Source organism: Filicampus tigris, chromosome 17 (genome assembly GCF_054856515.1).
Source record: "Filicampus tigris isolate MCC_2025a chromosome 17, RoL_Ftig_1.0, whole genome shotgun sequence".
NCBI lineage: Eukaryota > Metazoa > Chordata > Actinopteri > Syngnathiformes > Syngnathidae > Filicampus > Filicampus tigris.
This window is the reverse complement of record NC_141233.1, coordinates 14,700,483-14,725,657: the sequence shown is the minus strand read 5'-3', so window position 1 is coordinate 14,725,657 and position 25,175 is coordinate 14,700,483. Positions and strand designations below refer to the sequence as shown.

The following is a 25,175-nucleotide window of genomic DNA, read 5'->3' as shown; positions in this document are numbered from 1 at the left end:
TTTCTTCATCCGGGTCCGAAATTTGCCGCCTAACCCATATCAGCTTTCAAAGCTCCCCTTTTGCCATTTAAAAAAAAAAAAATGGGGCCAAAATGAGTCAAATGAGTCTTCTGAGGCCCCCATCAAGCGTAGGGATGGTTGTGTTGCCATGGCGACCGGTCTGGAACTGACAGGCAAAGAAAACATCCCTTTCAAGGATGGAGATTACCCTTTGGTTACCTCCGCGTCTGTTTGCCTCTATCTCGACAACTTCTGTTTGATGTTTGGATGTTTGCGTGAAAACAACTGAGGATGGGGGAGGGGGGGGGGGAAAATGTGGCCTGCTGACCTGCCCGCATCACGCTGACTTCATCAAACATCCTGGAGTGAGGCGAGGAGATTCAATAGACCCAAAACACCTCCTCTGCACATCGTGAAACTCAACACATCCTTCTCCCGGCGATTACGCAACACATTACATAATTCAACCAACGTGCGACTCTTGAGAAATACGACTTGCCTCGCTCGCAGCCGCCCACTCGGCTCGCCGACAGCGAGAACAGGTACGCCTGTGCCAGTTCAACACATTTCATGCGTCTGCCGGGGACATTTGTGAGAAAGATCGCTGCGATATAGTCATCGCGGCCGCGCCGTTGCGCAACTAGGCAGGGGGCGGGGGGGGCTGCTGGTCGTGAGCATTCCTTAGCGTGTGAAGAATCCTGAAATTTTATTATTTTTTTTAAGCTATTTAAAAGTTGCTTTCGCCTATATTTAGTCATCCAAAAAAATATATTTAGATTTTGAATCATTACCTCAAATATTTGTAAAAATCTTAGATTAATTAATATAGGCGAGAGCAACTTTTAAATAGCCGTCCACCGGAGTGACCGCTGCGCATGAAAGGGTTAAACGGGATTGGGGGGGAAGTCAGGAAATGGGCAGGCGATGTGGCTCTGTGGAAGAGAGTAATGTCTATATAAGTATGTTTTTTTTCCAGTTTTTCCTCTAACTCATTCGCTGCCATTGACGAATTAATTTGTCTTTTCACAGTCCAGCCGCTCAAACCCAAGAACTCATTTATATTTAAAAAAAAAAAAAACAATTCAAACGTTAGGGCAGGCAATGAGCTGATTGTACAAGCTACACAGTAAGACCTAACGATAAAAAAAAATAAAACACACCATAAATAGGGTCAAAGAATACCTAATATACTATAGTTGAGTCCACTTATGCTCAAGTCAACTCTTGAGCAACCGGGACACAACTAATTAACTAATATGACGTTTTACTTTCACTTTCAAAATTCTTCGTCTACCAAGGCGTGATACCGTTTGGGGTGGGCCTTTTTCTGGTCTACATCCCTGGTGTCTAAATTTCACTCGTAGTTTATTAGAAACAGCTGTAGAGTGCCGCACCACTGGAATTACAAGCGGGTGGATCGTGTTGATCCAAAGTGAGCATGATTATCTTTGAGAAGCATTTTGATCTCAGATGCAAAGTGGTTGTGATGTTGTGGCCGGACGTACGTACGGCGCACTAATTACTTCTCATTCCTCGACGCAAATCACGCAAGGCCCACCGCAAACATAATGAAGTGCAGATCCAGAGATCATCCTCTGCGCGATCGAGTTTTCGCCACAAAGCGGCGATTGAGTGTTTACATTCTTCTGTCCAAGGCGATCCTTGTCTTCGTCAACGGGCGTGTTAAGTTGCGAATAAAAGCAGCCGAGGGCAAATGTCAGCCCAAGATGATATTCACATGGCAAAACCTTGGCAATTGAAAGCCAGAATCGACGGTTGGGGTTCGTCTCAGGCCAGTACTAAAAACGGATGATGTCAAATTTTGAAAACGTCAATGGCGGCAAAAATCCAGTGGGAAAGTGCAACACGGAGAAAAACAAAAACAAAAAGTCATCCAATGGCAAATGCAAGTGCGGCAAACACACGGCGGACACCGATCTGCCGGGGACGGATTTCACGGACCCACGGCTGAGACGAATCCATGAGCTGAGCCTTGCAGCATGCTGGCAGTCAAATGCATGAAATGAGCTTTGCTACTCGCAGAGCCAGATTGGCGCTGCGATGGGCGGGAAAGGGCTGACTTTCCTTCTACCAATGTCACAGGGACGTTTCGACTAAAGCGTGCTGTTGCGTGTTCACATTTTTAGGAAGTATAGCAAGTGAGTGACAATTTGGAAGGTAATAACGACAGGAGGACTTCTGCTACGGTGAGAGTTAACTAACTCATTCAGTGCCGGACATTTTCAGACCCTCTTTTACCCTAACATTTAAAAAACAGAAAAAAAAAATTAAATAAGTTCCTGGGGTTGAATGGCTGGACCGTGAAAAAAAACGTATAAAAACGATTTTGGCACGGAATGAGCTAAGAATGATTTGCTATGTGCTTTGCTAGCAGCTACCCCCACTAAGATTTTGTCATTACAAAAGGATGACACAAGTGTGAGCTTGTCAGCGTCGTGCTCCGTTTCCCAACCGCGCTATTCATTTCATCGTCTTATCAGCTGAAACAATACGAACAGCCATGGGAAATTTAAAAAAGGCGGTCCGTCCCGTTCGCCGATTACAAAAATGGAAAATCGAATATATGGCTTAACAGAAGGCCTTTCTGTCAGAGAGTTATCCGAGCAGAGAATTTGACAGCCGCCAATATGATTATCATCGTATAAGATTGGCCCCGCTTCGGACTGTTTCCAATTACCTTTCGCACAAAGACTCCGCAAGACAAAAAAGGTCGCTCGCGAATGTGAAAAAGGAGTCGCGGAGTCTCTCTGGAGAGCGCTTCATTTCTCCAGCTCCGATGGGCTCCTTTGTTCTCACTTTAACCCTCGGCATACCGCAATTTGCCACCATCTGGGGCTCCCGTTCCAATTCTCCCCCCCACCCCCCCCCCCCCTGAATCCCTCTCACTTGCCCCATCCCCACGTGCTGCATGCTCACAAAGCAGACATCTGCGGTCAATCTCGCGCCGAGATTATGCAATGTCATAATGGGGACCCAATTACTTGGTCAGCTTGCCTTTGACATCTCTCGGGTTCATCCGTCATTCGGGGAGATTTGTGTGCTTTGTTCCGAAATAGTTGGCAAAACACATGTGGAGGGCTGTGGAAAAAAAGGCGAGGGGGAGCAACGTGTGGCGGGGAGCTGCTTTGGCCTTTAAATGGCATTTTTGACATGTTCAACGCATTACTACACGGGGTCGTCGGATGCAGAACAGCTTCTGAAATGCGATTTCAACGTGACTTGGCTGGTGGACAGTACCAATAAAAACATGGCATTTACCGCCCCAAATGGGAGAATAAACGACATGGCGAGATATGTCCAATAGCATACTACACAAGTTATTGATTTTTTTTTTTTTTTTCCATATTAAAAATCGAGGACACGTACTCAAATGCCCGTTTCGAATGTATTACTGAAGAATGTTTGCAGCACAGCATGTAGTTATTTACGGCATATAAATCCCTCATGGCAGAAATTGCTCATTATGAGTCGGATGGACGAAGCATGTCTAAGTCACGGGTTTTCACAGGAGGGGAAAAAAAACAACTAAAACTCCCTGACAGACAGATAAGCCATATTTAAAAACAGAGTGGAAATAAACGCAGCATATCCTTTTGTTCTAAACTGCATGTCATTGAACACCAGGTAATGCAGCAGGCTGCATTTGACATCGTCAACAATAGAGCCTTGTCCGAATGTTGGGGGGCTGACTTACACAAAGTCCAAGCTGTTTGCGACGCTGACAGCTGCGCGCGCGCGCATGTGTTGTAGCTGTCGTCTATTTGTAGGGGTGGAAACATGACAGATCGCAGCTTGAAATGGCAGCCGGTACAAACCGTAGAAACGGCACCGTTAGTAACACATTTATATTAGTACCCACACACACACACACACACACACACACATGCAAACTCACAGTCTAATCGCAAGCTTTAAATGACAACTACTAGGGATGTAAGGATTAATCAAGAATCGATTAAAAATCGGCTCGCTTTGATTAATTGATTAATTGATTTGATTAATCGATTTTTTTTTTTAAGAAGAACAAGAACTATCACAAAATCAGCATTTTAAAAATATTGGGATGTAGTGATTAAGCGAACACGGATTCAAAATCGATTTGCCCCGATTAATCGATTCGATTAATCGAAAATGGAGTTGATTAAATTCATCTAAAAAATGATGTGCACCGGCACAAGTACGGTAGCAATTTTTTTAAAAATCGAATCAAAAATCGAAAAACTAATCGACTCGGGCCTAGAGAAAATCGTTACATCCCTAATAACCACTGGTAGCACGTTATCGGCCTGGTGCTTGCGTATGATGCGCTTGTCCACGAGCTTCACAAGACTATGTGCAATTAGCCAAAAATGCGGAGCCTGTCACCAATAAAACCTTCACAAAGCATATAAATGTCAATCCTTGCGTCTAATGCTTAATGACGAGGGAAGACGACGGCACTTAAGTGGGACTGAGAGTGCAGGCAGATGCTCACCGCCAACTTTACAACCCCTTTGCACCCGTACTTTTACAGTAACGTCAGCTAATGCGCGCATCCCTGTCCCGCGTCTGCATTGCTAAGAGGCGGTTTAAAGAAGCCCTTGGCAAAACACGTTCAGCAGTTCTATCCCTTTTCCTTGCCTTATCTGGCTCTCATTATCTACGGGAAACTGGTCGGATTACGGTTTTACGGGGTCCGCTAACGCTGCAGAGATGCCGGGAGGTGCGGTGATAAAAGCCAATTAAAGCAACCCCCGGTGGTGTCTTAGGAGTGTTGTGGGTGATGGCAGGGACATACTGTAATTGGAAATGCAATATGGATTATTTGATGTGACGGACATAATGCTGAAAAGAACATTTGCTTTATAGACACTGTGAGCATGCCCACTCGCCCCCCCCCCCCCAAAATAAGAAAATAAAAAATACATGCGAGGTCATCTTTGATATCTAAAAGGCTTGTGATGACTGCTTTAGGATCGGATATTCACCTGCTACCCGTATTTCCTCCCCCCCCCCCCCCAATCAGGTCAATTTGTGGTCACTGACCGCTTTTAAAGACAACCCACATGACCCCTTGATTAAAAAAAAAACAACAAAAAAAACGCGACGAGAGCCCAAAGGGAGGCTGGAGTCGGGTGCGTGTGAGGGCCGGGTCACCGAGATAAAAGCGGACGGCGAGCGATAGGACGGATCGCAGCTACACGGAGCTCTGGGATTTGGATGGTGAACAGTTACGCAACTTGTCCTCTCAAGAAAAGCACAGCAAGTCACACTCTTGTGTCACTTGGGACAACTTGCAAAGTGCTTGAGAGAGAATGGGGAGACAGTTTGTACTTTTTGACTCCGAAAATGGGAGAACAATGTCCATTCTTCAGCAAGTTTGACATGCACGGACGTTGACGACAACGTATTTGCACCGTAAAAGTTTGAAATCAGGCCCCCACCAAAAAAAGATGAGATCAGCCCAAATAAAAGACAATCAATACGCAAGAAGATAAACGTTTTCAGCCTGTGTTTGGATCTCAAGTACAGCCATCCTAAAAATTGAAGGTGGTGAAAATACTGTCAACTGTTGTTTTATGTACACCAAAAAAAAAAAAGCTCCACAGCAAAAAAGATGAGTGAAATATCTTGATGGTCGCTTCACTATCTGTTGTCAACATGAAACCCCGCTTTGCTCAGCTAATTACCTCCTCCTGGGATGAAGCATAAAGGCGGGAGATAACGTTTGGATTGTCGAGGGAGAACTTGACTGTTTTCAGTCACTGAGGGACGTCAGCGCTGCGCAAAATTTGAAAAACGGTACAGTCCCCATCTGCACCTTCACACCAGAGAACTGAAAAAATGTCAACCGCCCGTGAACCAGGAACAAAAAAAAAAAAAAAAACACTAAATTTAATCCCACCTTTGTTAAGAATTCCGGCACGGCGGTGGTCTGCACTCTGTTAAGTGCCATTCAAGTTTCCAAATGTGCTAAAGTTTGTATTCGTAAGAAAGGTCGCCGCGGATATACGGAACCTAGAGCCGAGGGGAGATGAGTGGCAAAATGCCAAAGTCATCACGGAATGGAGACAGCTCTTTCCTTTGACTGGCAAACCTGGAGAGCTGATATGGATCGCTGGTGGGGGGAGTTGGGGGGGGGGGGGATGGGTCGGTCGAGTCGCTTCCCCCTAAAAAATCTGCTCAGAGAAACTTGGGAGCTATGTAATCCGACCTTGCTGCTGGTCATAGAAGGATTAACACTGCGACCCCCAGAGGTGCGATTTTATCTGCTCATGGGATGTCACTGGCTGAAGGCTCGCAAAAAAAAAAAAAAAAAAGTCCCCGTGCAAAAAAAAAAAAAAAAAAAAAAAACGGCGCTTGAACTTCTCCCACGAGAGATCCCCGAGAGTTTCAACGCGAAGCGGGAGGAGTGTGGGATGAAAAACAAGAAAAGTTGCAGCCCAATATGCCCATCTAGGGTCAGTCACTAATCCACGAGCTCGTGAAGGCCTCTAGGGAGGAAAGCAAAACATCGAAGGCCCCTTCTAAACTTGACTTCAGCGAGAAAGCAAACATCTTGACTGAAAGTATCTGCACTCGGGACAAAAGTCTGTCAGGGTATACACGAGTACGGAACGCTACGCTATCATTTGGTTTAGCTACAAATCTCAAGAGTTGCTTCATCAGGATTGACAACGGGCGCCGAGACCCAAAATGTTCGTACATTTTACAGTTTTACGACACGCAGAGACCAGCTAAGAACTTCTCTTTCGTATGTGAATCTTTTTTTTTTTTTTGGAAACCCTTCCCACTCACATAATCAAGCGCACAATGTTCCCACCCTCTCAAGGGTTTGGAACATGGCACTCTCTCTCTCTCTCTCTCTCTCTCTCTCGCTCGCTCCATCTTCATTTTATGTCTCAAACATGTGCTGGATTTATTCGCCTTTTTGTTTTTTTTTTCTCCGCCCCCTCTGTTGATGGCTAGAAGTGGAAGTTCCCAGCAATATTTGACCGTGACTGGCGGACATCACAAAGGAGGTGGGATTTATTGTTATATTTGATTTGAAAATAAACAAATAAATAAATAACAACAAAAAGGACCACAATGAACACATATAATAGGAAGTTGATATATAGTTGAACCTCTTAAGGTGGAACATATAACCGCTTCCAGCACACTGACTGACTTCAAAATTTGTTCGGATCCAAAAAACAATTTCCCAAAGGGATGTACGATTCTAAAGAATATTTTAACAGTTGTAAAAGTGCAGTTAGTCACTTAATATTTTAAAAAAAAAAAAAAAAAGCCTTAACTTTCACAGCTAAGGGATAATGCAATCGATTTGAAGATGCACCTCATGCATCTCACACTTACTTTTTTTTTTTTTTTTTTTCAACACATACAGTAAAAAAAGAAGCTAACCACTGTCGTTACAAAAATGTAAAAAGCATAAAGCGCTAAAGCTTAAATCTGATAAGCAGCAAATGTGACATGTGGCGCTACTGGAGTTCTCAAGCTGCTGTTCTCTTGCTGCGGCTGGCCGCTCTTTTGGAAAAGGAAAACATTTATCCAAAAGGCCGCAGAAGGCCAGACAAGAAGCAAAACACTTCCAGAATTAATCCGTTCACACTCACCGAACGGCAATTTGCTGATGAACTACGGTTCAAATTCCAAGATTTGATTTAGCTTTACTAAAGTGGAATTTTTTTTTTTTTTTTTTGTACAACCTCAGTGTTCATCTTTAGAGGTCACACCGCAATTTGTATCGCCCCTCTCGAATAAACCGAAGGTCATGATAGCAACTGACGCCTGTGTACTGAATGTGTCCAAACAACAGCCATAATGTATACAAGGTGCGCTGCACAACGTGACTCATAGGTGAGACAAAGATCTGCATAAGCAGCGCGGAGACGACAGGAAACGTGGAGTTGGATGAAGTTGTTTTCGAAGCGGAAATATGTTTAATGAGGAGCAGCGCGCTCACTCCGAGGCATTATTTGGGAGTTGAGTCTTTCCTTTTAAACAAGAGTGATGCGGGGGATCTCATGCTTGCCCCACTTTCCGTCTAGTTTAGACGCAACTGTGTTTCGCGGCTGTCAAAACTGTCGCCAACAAACAAACTTTGAACTAGTTTGACTGAATTGCATAGTCTGCTGAATTCGGGCATCAAGTTTGACATCCAGGTTCGCCGATAACTCGCTCGATGGTTGAATTCGTTTAAAGCAGCACTGGGCAAGAAATCGACCTTAATAAAAAAAAAAAATTCACAACTCATTTGATGAAACATTGACTTACAAGTAGTTGAATGGGACTTTTGTCATGCCCTGAGGGGGTCTGTATCGTTTTTGCTGGCACAAAGCCAACTTTGAGGAGGATGGGATCAACCCTGGCACACCCCAAAAAAAATACAAATGTCCTGAATTGCTTTACGGCATACTCACTTCCTCCTTTCGCTATAAGGGCGACTCAGGATTTCACGGCACGCATGGGAAAACGTGGTTGATTTTTGTCAAAACACTTCCGCTTTTGTCCACATGGCGCCGCCAAAATCAACAAAAACTGACACATGACACGGTGTTGCTTTAACTGACGATAAAAGGGGGGGAAAAAACACCCATGACTCCTCTGTAGGTGGCTCTGAAAAACCTCATCATTTATGAAAGAAGAATAGCCTCCAAGTAACCACTAAAACTCCGTTGTGGAGTGAGCGTATGGTTTAAAAAGCCCCAAAAGGGATTTTTATAGTATATTTCTCACAACAAGGCGGGGGGAACCCCATTTGACGAAAACTGGCTTTCAGACTATAAAAAATCCAACTGGAACAATTAGAGGCCAACCGCTACAAAACCACGCCAATGCGCTAAGACAGCTAACCGCCCCCCCCCCCCCAAAAAAAACCGAGTCACATGTTGGCAAATCTCCCAAAGAGGACACTCGGGCGTCTCTGTTTTTGCACGACCCTCTTACCTGAACTTGGCCTTTTCCCATGATCTTATCCACGATCTCGTTGTCGTCCTTGTTGAGCATGCTCTTGTCGTAACACTTCTCGTAGCACAGGATCCGCAAGAACTGGGATCCCTCCAACTCGATCTCAAACTCCTGTTGCAAAGGAATGCGAGGACGGTTAAGAAAAGGTCCGCAGGACGACGCTGACAACCTGAAGGGCACGTGGTCTTTTTCACTGACTTCATTCCACTGAGGTTCTGCGGTGTCTCTGAAGACCCGGGTTTTAGCTTTGCTCACAAAGTACCCGTAGGAATCCACTTCGAGGGTGCAGTACAGATCTGTGAGGAAACAAAGAGGGCGACAAAATCGGTAGACTATACGCTGCTAACTGTAGCTTCATCAAAATCATTTTATTGGCTTCACGTGCCTTTCAAAATGACGACCCGCCACTCGGGACTTTTTTTTTTTCCCCACTGTACGCTCGTGAGGTCACATTCAGTAATTAAATGAGATCGAGAGCCTAATGCTGTCAGCGTAGATCAAATCAAGGCCATGCAATGATAATGACAGCACTAAATTCACCAATAAAGCAGAGTGCGCTCATTAGCGAGCTGAAAAAGCAACCGGGCTATTCACAGGGACATACGGGTTTGCTTTTAACTCAATTATTGTTTTTAATCACTTTTAAATATGCACGTCATGTTTTGTCGTCTCGTCTGAACACTGTCAGAAAAAGAAAAAAAAAAATCAATAAATAACATGTATGAAATAATTAAGAAAAGCACGTTTGTCGCATCGTGTCAATATACGCGTACGCACTCGTATGGTGTCAGTCCCTCTCCTGGGATGGGGCCCGTCTCATCTCTTACCCAAAGCAATTATATCGGTTAATGTGTTTTTTTTTTTTTTCCCCATTAAATGCTGTCGTAGCATTTCCGGGCTGCGTTGCTGCGCCGCTCGTCTATAAAGCGTCTATACATCCCATAGCCTCGACTTGCTCCCTCAAGGTAAGACTCCGCCTGACACGATGATGGATAGACGTATGGCTCGACCTTTCACCAGGAGAGCTTCCGGGATTGAGCAACGGAAGTACGGACGGAAGAAGGGATGTGTGCGCGTGTGCGCCGAAACCTCATATGCATATAAACACTCCGCAAGCCTGACAGAGAATGTTTATACAGTGAACCCACGTTTATTACAGACGAATACATTCCAGACCCACCTGCAATAAGTGAAAATCTGTGATATAAACTGACCTGATAAAAATCATTTTTAAACATATTTTTACCCCTCTAACATGCTTTACATTTTTAGAACACTAAAATGAATTTAAAGCGGAAGTCAACCCTAAACAGATTATTTTAAGGAATATGTTCTATGCAGGCCCACTAGTCGAAAAAAAAAAAAGGCATTAAAATGATTCATATGAAATATGAGTGTAGCAGTAAAATCCAGCCGTTTTGAGCCATCTCAAGGGGCGGCCATTTTGTCACTTCTGTCGACTGAGAATGACATCGCACATTCCCGAGGGCTCAGATAGCGACCAATCACGGCTCACCTGTTTTCCGAAGCGGAGCCCCGATTGGTCGTTATCGTTAGTGCGTCAAGATTTCATGGATTGATTTTGATGTTTCAGTATTTGTGCTTTGGTATGTACTGGTCTGTGATGATTGTCGCATTCAAATATGCGTTGCTTAAAGGGATAATTATGACACCACCATCTATGGCAAAATTATGTGTTCTTTGGTTAAATACACAATGTGTAACTCTCTTTGTTTTCTGTTTACTTTTCCAGTAAACTCCAATTTGAAGTGGCAACCAGCAGCTTGAAGCAAACAGGACTCAGCATTTTTTTTGTATGACTGTTCACCATCTGTCAAACTGCTGCTTGCTGTGGAGGTCGTAACTTAAATTTTGCTCGCGAGTGAAAAAAAAAAAAAAAAAAAAAAAAAAAATCAGCCGCACGACGGCTTGTATTTCGTAAAACTCACTTGGGTCACTTGTGAGTTGAGGTACCACAAAAAAAAAAAAAAAAACATAAAATTGAGCACCAAAAAACCCCCCGCAATATAGCAATGTGCGATATAGAAATTCAAAGCTAGTTGGCCTGGTAGAAGGTATGAGAGACAACAACTAGAGTATATCACCCATGTGGAAAAAAAAAATCAAATACTTTCACAAAATCACATGACTGTACAATATGAACCTCATTCCATTTGGTCTCGTTCCGCCTGCTTGTTTTCTCAGCGTCCTGAACGGCGGCCATAATTACTCATCCTGCGCGGCCATAAACCGATTTGTCGTCGTACACTTTTTACAAAACAAAAGCACGATTGTCACCTTTTGGTCGACCTAAAAATCCGCATTCAATTTGAAAGAAACATTCCGGAAAAATTGTGTTGTGTTTAAGACAGAAGGTTTTTGTGTGTGTGTGTGAGTCTCCAATATTTCTGTGCAACTTTCTCACCATCTGAAATGGCTTTTTTGTGTCCAAACGTTGAACTCAAACAAGGCCAGGGTAACATTTTTTTTTTTTTTTTTGCGTCCAGACAGAAGTAGGACAACTTCATGAATTTCTATTTCCCTGGCAGGTCAACACAAGGCTGACTTTGAGGGGGGTGAATTGCTCTGCGTGGGGTCTGTGAACCCTTAAAACAGGGGTTAATGGATCCCATCCTTTTCCATCTCACTTGACTCAGGGCTGTAGCCTCGTTGTGTGTTCTAATACAGGATGCTAATCTTAGCCTCGGGTTGTGCTGAATGCTGGGTCAAACTAAGGCTCCACAGACTCAGTCGACAAGTGACAGGCCGTTAAACGAATAAGCAGCTTTTGGGCTCGAAAAAAAAAAAAAACGGCCGCTAAGTCGCAGCATTATCTACCCGGCGTGACTGGGGGAAAATTCTTAGCAAACCGTCATAATTGAATTGTTGGAAAAACTATTAATAGCGCTAAATTCAACAAACAGCAATCCATGCGACTATATGGCTTTAATCGATTTCGAAATGAAATCACGTGTCCTGTTGACATGGGAACACTTACTGATTTGATTTGATTTGATTTCATGGGGTCAAGTGGCTGTTTTACACACACCCACACACACTGTTAAGAATTATTTTTTTTTGAACAACCACGAGGATATTAATTGTAGGGTTGGACCGATTATCGGCCGGGACGATTATCGGCGCCGATATTCAGTATTTTGATGAATATCGGCCTTTCTTAAAAATCTGATGGCCGGTAAAAAATCAATTTAAAACAGTGTTAACTTCAAGGAAGTATTTATATGAATATTCAGTGAGCTTTATCAGAGATTCTACTGACCCTGGGAACACTCTGCACCTTTTGTTTTTATTTGAAGTCAATACAATACAATATCGCTTTTTGTTAGAATTTTACAACAAAGAAGGCCACATTGGCAAAAATTTATAATAATGACGTTTTTTTTAAAAAAATCAATATTATGCAAATCTGAAAAATTGTTCAATACACAAATATGGTCAAAGATGATTAAACAAAGTTCAGAGGATTTTTTTTTTTTACACCAAAATTTCCTTTTTAGTCAAAATAAATATCGGCCCAGAACATCGGTTATCGCCCTCCGTTACCACTCATAATCGGTATCGGCCTTGAAAAAAAACATATCGGTCTATCTCTAATTAATTGTAATTAATTAACTAGGGATGAGCAATGACATTTTTTTTTTCAGTCCAGTGTATACCCTGGCCGGTGTAGTCCAAAATCAATTGGGATTAGCGTTGCACCAAATACCTGCACCAATACTGTACTGTGCATTTTTGCCATAAAAAAAAACCCCAAAAAACGTGTATCATAATTTCCAAATGCTTGGAGGGCTTCCGTGACCTAGTTTGATCACGACACCCTGGGTTTAATGAAAAGCCGGTTCCCACAGGAAATGATTTATATAGACGTGCGACTTCCCAATCAGAAAAACAAATGCAACGGGATTATCCGACGTCGGAAATCATGAAAAATCGCCGCGACCAAACATGCTGACTGCGCTCATGTGCGTTGCCATGAACCACATTCATGTGTTATCTTTAATAGTGCAGAAAGTGTGGCTTTCTAACAAAAGCAAGTAGAACTGATGAAGGAGACTTCAACAAAAAAAAAAAAAAAAAAACGCAGCAGCCATGCTCAATCCCCCCTGCAATCGGCAGTTTTGAGGTGTTACGGAAACCAACAACGTCTTCATCAACTTCAACATCAAGACGTGAGGAGAACAAGCAACATTACGATGGTCAACACCCGATATTTCCTCATTGGTAACCGCCCCAGCTCTTTGCCTTCTATTCAGGATCAACCAGGATTTCCAAAAGAGATCGCACTGTAATCCATTGCCCGGAATATTCTTGCAGTCAGCTTTCCTACACTCACAGCTGTCATGGTAACCAAGGAAATCATCTTTTTTTTTTGTGTGTGTGTAGTTTCGCAGTATGTGGTATTTAAACGCCGCGTGCGTGTGCGTATGCGTGTGACTGGGTACAATGTGCACCAAAACACCGGCTGTCCATTCCTGGCGCATCTGAAATAGCCTCTGTGCGGGCTTGGAAACACCCCACTGGCTAAATGCTTCTCACACACGCGCGCGCGCGCACACACACACAAAACCACAAAACTGTCTGCGCAACAACAACAGGATGCAAAATAAGACAGGAAGTATCGTTCAAAATTTAAGAGACAAAATCTAGGCTTTGTTCGCATTGCAGCTCAATTCCGATTTTTTTATGCCCATATGTGAGCATAGCAAATTTATTTTCACGCAGTGTGAACAGTACAATTCCACTTTTTTTTTTTTTCCCAAATACAAAGTCGGCCTCATTCGTATGTGGATATAAATCTCCGGGGGCGGCCATTTTGTCTCCTGTCGACTGAAAATGACATCACGAGTCAAAACAAAACGGGTCAGCCGTGATTGGTCCTTGTGAGCAGCTGTGATGTCATTTTCGGTCGACAGAAGACAAAACGGCCGCCCAACGAGTACATCAAAAATCGCCTGATGAGAACAGTACATGCACAACGCATTGATGGACTGGCTCACGTGTGCCAACATGCTTCTCCATAGCAGCTGTGTGTAAGGAGTGTGCACAGCTGGAGCGTGTGCACAAATGTGGTGACCAACAAAAATTATTTTGCAGGCAGACTTACTGGCTGACTCCTTGAATCCTTTGGCAGAGTGGACAATCACATGAAGGAAGCCGTACAGGCCTGGAGTCTCTTCATCTGGAAATAAAAATATCAAATGAACTTGAATGCTTTTTAGAAAAAAAAAAAAAAAATGCATGTTGTAACACTCACATTTGTTTAAAATTTTAATTTTTTTTAAAATGCAACACATTTTCATTGAACTTCCAATAGGAAAAAAAAAAATGCAGCGGGAAGCAAAGTTTGACCCCTGACCTAGAACATGCAAACTTCACAAATAAAAGACCCAAGTAAATCCAGAAAACTGACTGTGATGCAACATGATCAGCAGTCTTATACTCAACTAATTAAATGTTTAAAAAAATAATAAATGAATAAAAAAACACTCAAATATAAGCAAGAGGCATGCATTAATTATTTTTTTTAGTCACAGGATGAACGTACTGAAACAAGTTCAAAATTCCAGTTTGGGGTCTCTGCAATCTTATCCATTCAGTTAATTATGAGAACATTCCTTGGCCAGCTGGTCTCAATTTGCACCCCGACTGTGTTCTGTGCGGCCCATGTCATTGCGCATGCATGTGCGTGTTTGTCTCCTTGTCAGTTTTACAACAAACAGTTGTCAAAAAGCACATCTGTCTTACACTCAAGACTCAAATTTGTCCATGGATGTAAACGTGACTTTGAATGCCCGTTTGAGCGCGATTGGCTGGCAAACCAGTCCAGGGTGTAACCCGCCTCTGCTCTAAAGTGAGCAAGGGTGGGTTCTAGCTCACAAGCTCACTAGCTCACTCGAACTATCACTTGACACCAGATAAAGCTCATCTATGAGACGCTTGTTGATGTAACAAACTTAATAATATTCAGAGAGTGGGGTGTTGCTGTACTGCTCTCTAAACCTTGGTCATCATCTTTTTTTTTTTTTTAACTTGACTGTTTTTTCTTTTTCCATTTATGTCTGTGTTTGCGCTGGGAAACGTGAAGAAATAAGTTGAGCTCTGCTTAAAGCCCGTCGGCGCTGTTGTTGTAATTTATCCAAAAAGCCAGAAGAGGGAGACAACGCGTTTTTAAAATAATACATTAGAACTCAGTCGTTTTAAAGATCAGTTATATTTATTTAAGAACATAATTTGACCAGGACTCTAAAATGCTCCGAGCAGACATTTAATTTTAAGGGGTTACTTTTGATCATTTATGTCAATAACATCCAAACGCCCTGGCAAGTGGAACCCCGAGAATGTGGCTGAAATATAAACGCGGTACATGCATATGGGCCACGAACTATACCGTGTTAATGTTTCCGCCCGTATACGTTTTCATTATTAATTTAATTGTATATTACATGAACAATTTAAAACTAATTAAGGTGCACAAGGAGTCAAAACATATTTGGTTCCGGTCGGGGAATTGAACATAAAATCAGATGGCTCCCGAAAGCGCGACAATGTGGGAATGCGCAGCAAAAACAAACCACCAGTGACACCGTGCACCACATTGTGAATGCCATCAGCTGGATAAAAAAAGAAAAAATTCAAAAAAAACATTCTAACCTATATTCTGTCACACACGCATTATATTACATTTTGGGCAAGAATCTATATAAATCAACATGTGTCTTACCGTCTTTATTACTGGTGACGGGAATATTGTGTACAGTTCGCAGTTTGAAACAGGAGCTAGTGAGGACCTGCAACTCCACCGAACTTAAAACGCACGCCTGAAGGTCTGAAAACAACACAGAATACACACTGCTGTAGTTGGGAGGCCAACATCTTTTGCCAAGGACAGTCGACGGTTGTATTTGAATTCATGTCACCTTTCTTCTGGAGCTTCTGAATGCTTTCCCGCCATTCGGACCTCTCATAGTCAGAGGAGAGCAGGAAGAGGTAGCTCTGCGTGAAAGAACCGAGAGCGTCACAAGCCAGCCAACGTCTCGGCGTGTGTCTCCATCTAGTGGTTACAATGGAGCACTGCGGCAATCTAAGGATTCTTACCTTGCCGTGTTTGTTGTGAAGGCGGAAGGGGATTGTGGGCGAGTGGAGCAGCAGCCAAGATTCCTGTTCGTTCATCTTCTTCCTGAGACGTTCCACGCGGTTCTGTCCCTTTGGTGCTTTCTAAAACAAAACAGACAAAAAAATGGTGATAAATAAATGACACACCTTTTTGGACCGTCGAGTATATTGAGATTAAGTTTAAAGGAGCAATAATTATTAAGTCAATTAAAATTTAAAAAAATTAAAAATACAGATGAGGTTGATTGGAAATGTTGTAATAGGGCTACGGATTGCTGCTAATCAAACTCCACTGTCCAAGATTTTCATGTTTAAATGATTTGTCGGAATGATTCTGTTTAAGCAAATAAACACAGATGAGCTCATTATTTTTTCCATGCAAAATAATAACGTTGCCAAACAGATTGCCTACTTTGTTACATACGTTTAGGAACTGCTCAAATTCCAAAGAAAAACATCACGGTTCTTATCAGCCTGATGTGGCCTTTTCCTATTTTGCAGGAACGCTCGCGAAACTCCGAAATTGAGCTGCTAATTATGTTATTTAATCTCGGTGGACCGAGGGAACATGAACACACACACATCCTCCCCAGGAAGCTGTGAGTCAGTCAAGAGTGCGATCAGACCCGTGCAAGCAGCGTAACAGGAACTCTCTGCTCCCCTTCAGGGCAACATCACTGTTCGGCGGCCAAGTTGACATCATCCGCAAGTGGAGATCTTGCAGTATTTTACGCGTGCCAATCTCATGGAGGGACTCCAGCGAGTCCTTCTGTCACGGAGGCCGCGAGCCTCTAGTGCGGCGAATTCAAACGGAACGAAGGGGATCCGCTCCCATCGGATGGCCGCGTTCCCTCCCACAACGGCGCAAATGGCCCCTTTAAACCGTCTACCATAATACTAAAAGAAAGAAAAGTCTACCCATGCGCACTTAAGATTGCGCTTTGTAGCTAGGTTTGCGCTGGGCATGAAAATATGTCAAGATTCTTCAGTAGGCAGTTTGACTGTGTTGAATAATTTAGCTAGTGTGGATTTTCTTTTTGCATACGTGACCAAAAAAAATGACCAGCACAACACACTTGTAGTAGCGCGCGCCAGAGTCGTTCTATTAGTGCGCTAATTATCTTGCTAAATAAATAAAATATATATAAATAAATAAAAATAAAAGCAGGGGCGGGGTTTCCATCTGAACTGCATTGTTTTTTTTTTTGTTTTTTTTTTTTTTCATAGATAAAATATAATCTGACTTGTATTTCAAATGTTATTCAAAGTAAGTCGCATGAATGCAAAGGGCAAAGCTGAGTCCGACAAGAGACTGACGATGTGTTTTATTGCTGGAACTACGCCGAGATCCGTATAATAGCGCCAGCAGAGCTTACCTTCTCTTTTTGTATCTCACTCTTTAAGAGTGAGATCTTAATCTTCATCTCTTCAATCTCATGCTCAGGGAGGACCTGGATGCTATGGCAAGAGTCAGACTCGTCCAGCGTCTGGAAAGTCAAGTCCGCAAGAGGGATGTACCACTTGCACTCATATTGCTGGTGACGACTGCAGAGGGACAGATGGAGGGAAGGTGGGAGGAGATCAGCAAATCGGTCATGACATCGAGAGCAAGACCATTTCGGACAAAAAGTGGAAAAAAAAAAAAAAAAAGGCTGACCCGGCAGAGGTCTTCTTCATTTTGGCGCAGAGCAACAAGTCGGTGAAGAGGAAGACGTGGCGTAGCTTCCTGGAGCTCTCCGACACCTCCACAAGGAAGCCGTCCTTCACAAGCTGGCGAGCCTGAGCGAATTGAAAACACGGCGTTCACGGCAGGTCATGAAAAAAATGCTTTTCTGGGACACGGGAATACTTTCCCCCATCGTTCGAAGTGCAACGACGCCACGGAGCGACAAAGCGAAAAGGGGAAAATAAGGTGGAGACGAACGTTTGGTTCCGTTTGAACCCCATTCAAAATAAACCGCCTGATCGCGATACAATTTGAGTTATGTAGCGCATTTCATAACAGCTGGAGCTGGAACAAAGCACTTTACAAACAATAAATAATAATAATAAAAAGGACATAATACACAAGTGTTGATCAATTAATTAACATAAAATACTATAATACAATAGACCAAAACAAAAAAAAGCCGAAAATGTCAGGTCAAAACACACCTCTCCTTTGGGCGTGGTGACAGCGGTCCTGCGAGGGTCAATCTCCTCGTTGATGGAGGAGAGGAAATTCTGAGATATCCGCAGAGCGTCCTGCAGGAGCGGGAAATCTGGATGGTCCTTGGGCGTGTGTTTCAGCAAGTCCTGCAAGCGCATACACCAAAAGTTAGAAAAAAAAAAAAAAAAAAAGGGGGAGTTTATCAAAAAAGACACCTTTGGCTCTTTTAACCTTCGGTTTGTAGCTTAGCCTTATGAACGCAAGACGCAGCCGTTCTCCCTCATCAAATTGTGAAGTCATCGCAGGAAAAGTGATTTCCTGATTTCATCAGTACATTAGGGTGAAAGCAGGTGTCCGCGGAATACTAATCAGCCGTCTCCTTTCAAACTGGAGGCTGCCGCGGCATTCTGATTCATTTTGCGTTTGTGGAACATAAATCAAGTTAAGCAGCAAAATGCACGCGTTTTTTTTTAGCCATCTCCGGGGGCGGCCATTTTGTCTTCTGAAAAATGACATCGCAACTGCTCGCAACGCCCAATCACCGCCGACCCGCTTTCGGAATCTGAGCCGCGATTGCTCGTCGTGAGCGCTTGTGATGTCATTTTCACTCGACAGAAGAAAAAAATGGCCGCCCCCGGCGATGGCTCTCAAGTGGCGCGATTCAGATGTGCTTGATGAGAAAACGATTCCACGCGCAACTTGGCAATTTTTAGCTTTAGCTTAGCAAAGTGTAAAGGGTGTACTCACATGAAGAACTAGGGTGCTCCTTGTCACACGGTCAATGGGTTTATAAAGAAGAGCTGTGCGGAGAAAGAAGCCGTCGGTCACGTTCAACATCAAACTAACACACACACGCACACAAGTGTCCTTTCGCAAGGGCACGCATTTGACCCCGGCTAACTTTTGACAGAAAGCAATCGAAAAGATTTATGATGAGTCTGACGTGGTGAGTAGAAGGGGAAACGCGCTGCACGCACACGCGCACACTGACGCAGGATCCGCTTTGCTGTGTGAAGAGCAGCCGCGTCGACAAACATCACAGCTCAAGGTGAGAAACTCCCACGGAAAAATATTTTTTTTAAAAAAGGTGAAGATGGGCAGAAAACTAGCTACGTGGCGTTACACACCCACCGGCCGCACAATTAGGGAAGCCTATTGAGATTCTCAATTGCTCACAGCTCATCAGCACGGCACTCGTGTTAGTCATTCCTCTCAGAGGATAAAGAATATATGACAGAGTGCTGTTATATTGTCTGTCTACACGTCCGTCACTGGTTGTGTTCAATCTGTTGCTGTTTGGTATTCGAATTAAGATAGCAGACTGAAAGGCTAAGCTATGTAGTAGCTCTAAACAGAAGAGTGAAATCAAAGCAAGGCGCAAGGAAAGGAAGGGGGGGGGGGGAGGAAGCTAAAGTTCCAACCCGTCAATCAATCTGATTAGTTGGAGACTTCAAGCCACCCTTTTTAAACACCAGAGAGGCTAATAAGGCGCAACGCAGAGGAGCAGTGAGGCTTCAGCGTGGCGGGAAGGTCATGTTCTGCTCCCACGGAGACGTAAAACACAGCTGCAGTTCCCCTTGAACATTACACCCATCAAGAACACTAAACATCATCGGTGGCGAGAGATAAGCCGCCTCGCCACTTCTTTCGGTTTCCTTTCTTCTACATCCAACAACTCTGACATATGTGAGCGTGAAAACCTACCGGGACCGCGATCACATCTTCCGCCATATTAAGATGTACACGCTCAGATGTGCGTCACATTAGAGATAGACCGATGTGCTTTCTTTTTTTTCAGGGCCGACACCGTGACCCGCTGCACAAGGAACCAATCGGATGGTGCTGTGGGCGGGCCAATCTGCTTTGAAGGCAGGGCCGGTTGCGCAGCACAGAGAGAGTGAGAGTGAGAGAGAGAGAGCGAGCGAGAGATTGAGAGAGAGATAGAGAGAGAGAGAGAGAACCATGCCGCATGAAGCTGCAAAAACAACAGCTTTTAATTTATCGGCCTTAAAATGAAAAAAAAAAAAAAAAAAAGGACGATGCCGATAATCGCCACAAATATCAGTCTGGCCCAATAATCGGTCTATCTCTACTTCACATACACATACCTTTTTCTACGATTTCTTTCTAATGCCTAGCTGATGATTTTTGAAAATCCACCACCCTCAGGCCAGTAGCGAGTGAGTGAGTGAGTGAACATTTGAAGCCACCTCAACAACTAAAAATGCTTCAGTGACTTTGGGTACAGGACAGGTAGGCATCAACTGAAGTACAGTTGCTTAGAGTCGCGAAAATCGACGAGTGATTGACGCCCCCCCCCCAAAAAAAATGTTTATAATCGCCCCAAAATGGCAGCAAAGCACTACTTTTGTCTAAATGAAGCTCCTCAACTCCCTTCAATAAAGTTCTTTGCCACAAGATGACACCAATGCAACACTAATATCAATTTGGCCTGCAAACAAAAACAGCAAAAAGTTCGAACGGAGCGTCATATGATGACATGAAAATTGAATTGGTTCTTGAGTTATGACAACAATGAAACCGGCACTAGAACATTTAAAGAAACACCCACCCCTCCATCGTTCTCCATGAACACGGAAGTAGCCTAACAACTAACAAACGGGTGGAATCTCAAAAATAGCACCATTTTTTTTTCTTTTTTTTTTTTTTACAGATTTGTTTGACAGTTCGTCCTTCTGCGGCGATCTGGGCAACATTACAGCTGTGTTCCTTACAGAATTTCGAAAACGGCAAACGTCCTGCTGGCCTAAGACTTTAGCACGGTATTGCACGGTAACAGCAGTTATAATATCAAAGTAGCGCGCTTGTCCGTAGCAGTCCAAACTTGGCAGAACCCCCCCCCCCAAAAAAAAGTACATCTCTCACCCAATGGAGAACGTCATTGCGCAGAAATTTAAAAACACTCCCTCGTCACAAATATCCATGCAGCCTTTACCGTATGTGCAGTTACAACACAGTCTGAGGACCAGAAGCACCTCCATCGTCTCCTCTCCTCAACACACCCGCCTGCATACTGCCGACTTTTCCCAGACACAGCCTCAAGAGCGTCAGTGTGTCTGCGTGTGCGCTTCCCCGAGCCCCCCACTGCATACACGATTAGGAGGGGGCAGGACTGAAGTCTTAAAGCGGCAAATCGGCCCAAATGCTGTCTTACACACGTTCGCAGACAGACGGGCGGGCGGGCGGGCAACACTTACCTTCCATTGTGACAGTTGAGGTACAATCTTTTGAGTCTTTAGGACCTTTTACTTTCAGATTCTAGAAGAAAAAAAAAGGAGTGTCAGGATGATTTTGACCTTTTTGTAGATATTAACATGTGGAAATCTCAATGGCAGTCATACAAATTAGGGATGGACCGATTATCGGCCAAGCCGATTATCGGCGCCGATATTTGGCTTTTTGACGAATATCAGCATCGGCTTTTTTTAAAACTCTGCTGGCAGATAAATCAATTTAAAACTGTGGAAATCAAAACAAAGATATGTGAACGTTTAACATTTCTGTCATTTTGAAATGTTCATTTACTGTAGAAAATTGCATGGAGCTATTAAGTTTTCATTTATCCTTTTTAAGACAAGCCGACAACCCACGGGTGCTCCCTGAACTTTTTGTTAAAACTTTATAACAGAGACGTATATCGTCCAAAATTTATTGAAATAATAATTTAAAAAAATAATTAAAATGAAATTAAAATTCAATAAACATGCTTTAAGTCGTTGCAACAAAGTTAAGAGTACATTTTTCTTTAGATTTTGATGCCAATATTTTCCTTTTTACTGAAAATGAATATCGGCTCCAAATATCGGTTATCGGCCTCCTTGACTACTAATAATCGGTATCGGCCCCGAAGAAAGCATATCGGTCTACCTTGTCGATCTGAACTGGGTATCTATATAGCATACAAACAAACAAGAGCCTCTTATTTGCGTCACACAAATGCCGAATGTTAACACTTAATAATCCAATATGGTGGCAAGAATAACATACCTCCGATATCTTCTGGAATTGGCTGTTGGCCTGGCTGCATTTCTCTGCTGTCTCCAGTGCCACCTTATAATTGTCCACAAAGGCTTTGTACACTCCCAGCTGGCTGGCCTGCGCCAAATCAAACAAGGACATTAAGGCACTCAGGGAAGAGAACATTTGGTTTCTATTGTTCAATGCCAAATTGAACAAAAAAAAAAAAAAAAAAAAAAAAAGCAAAAACAACGAACTGCCGGAATATGACATCGTACGATTACTTCGTGGTGCCAAAATGCACTATAAACTATTTCTAGTCTGTGTGCGCAAGGCTAATCAGTTTCCCATAATGCCTCCCCGCTGATTCTGTTTCCCTCACATTTCCGTACCGCGTCCTTTTCATCAACAGCCCCCTCTTGGGACGCTCCACACGTGCATTGCGACGCAAGCTTCGGACTGGCGCCGCATGAATATGTGCCCTGTTAAATCGAGGCTTGTAGGAAGGACGGCGTGCCCTTTTGAGTCAGGAAATTTGGATCCAACTGAATAGGGTGAACGATTCTCCCTACTCTCATGCTCTTTCCTTCCCCTTTCCCCTTTCGATTGTAACATGGAAACGAGAGGGCTTTTGAGTGGAGAGTGAGAGCTCTTGCACGGATTGCAGTTCAGTATCTCAAAGTGCAAGTGTTAAATCATTGATGAACGTCTGTGTTAAATCACCCATGCCTTTATTCCGCCAAGGGTTTCACAAGTTAGTGGGTCCAATTAAATCCTTGGCGGCAGTTGACGTCCCTTATTTCTCGCAGGGGGGGGTAAAAAAAGAGTAAGAAACATTGGAGCAATGGCTCATTTTCTTTTTTTTTTTTTTTTTTTGTGTTTTCACTAATGTTGCCCCTTTGTGCTCCGAGGGCATGCTAGTGACAAGCAGAAGTGAGGAATAGGCCAATTAGCGACTCTGCCATCTGTACTGTGGCTCCGCCACTCTTGGCTAAATGCTACACGCCGCCACACGATACGGTGAGCCCGTGCGCGTAGCGCAGATGGGAAGTGAAGACGACAACTCATGGGTGTCACTTGGCGGCGCAACCGCGTGGAGGGCGATGCGCATTACAGTACCGACGACAGCACGAGTGTCTCTCATGTCATGAAAGCTTCACTCTTTTTCTGAGGACAACTTAAAAAAAAAACAACAACAACAAAAAAACCAGATAAGTAATATCGGTCATCGCTGTTCGCCTTGCATTATTTGCTGAGGAAATGTGTGGGTACATTGTTGCGTAACAAAACCAAAGTTCCCACAGCTAGCTTTAGTGTAACAATCAAACAAGAGTAAAATAAAAATAAATTTCATTGGGGCCTTCACATGACTAATAAAAAATGATGTTGATTATTGATGAAAAACTGATTCACAACAAAACAATCGGCCCCCTTTTTTTTTTTTTTTTTTTACATGACCATAAATCAACTCCCTGGAGTCCACCGATGTTGCGCTCACCAATTTCTGGAACAGATGGCCGACAGTGACCTTCTCATCCCACTGTCGGATGTTCGGCAAGAGCGCGTCATAGAACTCCTTGTGGATCTCAAAGATGTCCTGGATCTTGTAGAAGATGGTCTCCACCTGCTGGATGGTAAGGACGGGCTGCGAGGTGGTGGCCGTGGCTTTCAGGGGACGCATTGGCTGCGCGCGGACAACACAGAGCCGGTCAAAGCACGTCTGTCGTTACTGGTGTCCGATAACAGTGAGCCAAGTGTGACTTTTGTCCACGGCGCCATCGCTTCGACAGTCATTTAGAGACGCGCGAGCAGAGCACAATCCGAGGAAGGCAAAGCAAGTGTGATCACACCCTACTTTTAGACATTCTCCCATTACGGAAACGTGAAATTAATATGACGAGAAAAGAAGAAAAACTTGACTGGGTGGCAGTTCACAAAGTTACACAGCAATATACAGCGGTACCTCTACTTACGGAAATTAATTGGTCCTGGAAGAAATTTCTTCAGTCGAAAATTTTGTAAGTAGAGACGTGTTTTCCATGTAAATGCCCTAATCCGTTCCAAGCCGACCCAATATTCAGACATAAATGTTTTATAAAGCATAAAAATGCATGAAAACATGGTAGTAAATTCATGTTACAATTAGATTATTGCACAATAAATTACAGTTGTGTATAGTGTAAAAAAAATAAAAATAAATAAATAAATAAAAAGAATAGACTAAGGAATAAAAATGGTCGTTTAGCTTTTAATTGCTGTCCTCGTCGCTTTTTGCGCTCTTTGGTTCATGTTCTCTCTCAGAAGTGGTTTTTGCCTGGCGTTTTGTAAACAACTGATTTAATAACGTGGCGACTGTCGATACATTACGGTCATATTCTTTGGCGAGATCAAACAAACTTTTATACTTTTCATAATGCATCAAAATGAGTTGTTTCAAAAATATTGGGAGTTTGATACAGTGCTCGTCCAAGCGATATCCTTGCAGGGGCAGAAATCTCAACAGAAAGGGAATCTTTATGTGTTGAAAATCTTTACATTGAACAAACTGTAATTTTACAAAACAATCAGCACAACTCCAGTCGACAAAAATGTAGCTTTTGTTAATCATCTAGATGTGTGAATCATCACTGATGGCAGCGCGCACAAAACTTCAAACTCACTTGGAACTGAAAAATATCACATCGCAGTGTTTTTACCAGTAGCAAGGCCTCCAGTTGGTTAATGTAGATCTCCTCACTGGCCAAGAAACCAGACAGCACCAGTTTCTTCATCTCTAGTCCTTTCTCAATGTCTCCCTGGAGGACAAAACACAACCATTTTGTGTTCTCGCGTTAATATGCCGTGAAATATATGGCGCTTTTGAAACCAGGACTCGTTTTGGCCGCCGCGCATCACACCAGGTGACGCTGCCAAGCTAATCGAAATAAAACAAAGCGTTCGC

At 43.3% G+C, this 25,175-nt stretch overlaps 1 protein-coding gene across 3 annotated transcripts in view; it reads right to left on the bottom strand.

The window, feature by feature from the left end:
- The window catches only part of abr (ABR activator of RhoGEF and GTPase), a 71,042-nt gene that overhangs the window by 15,199 nt on the left and 30,668 nt on the right, over positions 1-25,175 (bottom strand). For all 3 annotated transcript variants that reach the window (XM_086057031.1, XM_086057032.1, XM_086057033.1), the window contains exons 3-16: positions 24,931-25,029; positions 23,733-23,918; positions 22,265-22,372; positions 21,475-21,535; positions 19,004-19,056; positions 18,262-18,402; positions 17,765-17,886; positions 17,484-17,652; positions 16,090-16,209; positions 15,912-15,987; positions 15,716-15,820; positions 14,099-14,173; positions 9,172-9,269; positions 8,953-9,084 (exon numbers count right to left, since the gene is read on the bottom strand). In XM_086057031.1, the coding sequence (XP_085913157.1) occupies positions 8,953-9,084; positions 9,172-9,269; positions 14,099-14,173; positions 15,716-15,820; positions 15,912-15,987; positions 16,090-16,209; positions 17,484-17,652; positions 17,765-17,886; positions 18,262-18,402; positions 19,004-19,056; positions 21,475-21,535; positions 22,265-22,372; positions 23,733-23,918; positions 24,931-25,029 (1,545 nt within the window). The remainder of the gene's footprint in view (positions 1-8,952; positions 9,085-9,171; positions 9,270-14,098; positions 14,174-15,715; positions 15,821-15,911; positions 15,988-16,089; positions 16,210-17,483; positions 17,653-17,764; positions 17,887-18,261; positions 18,403-19,003; positions 19,057-21,474; positions 21,536-22,264; positions 22,373-23,732; positions 23,919-24,930; positions 25,030-25,175) is intronic.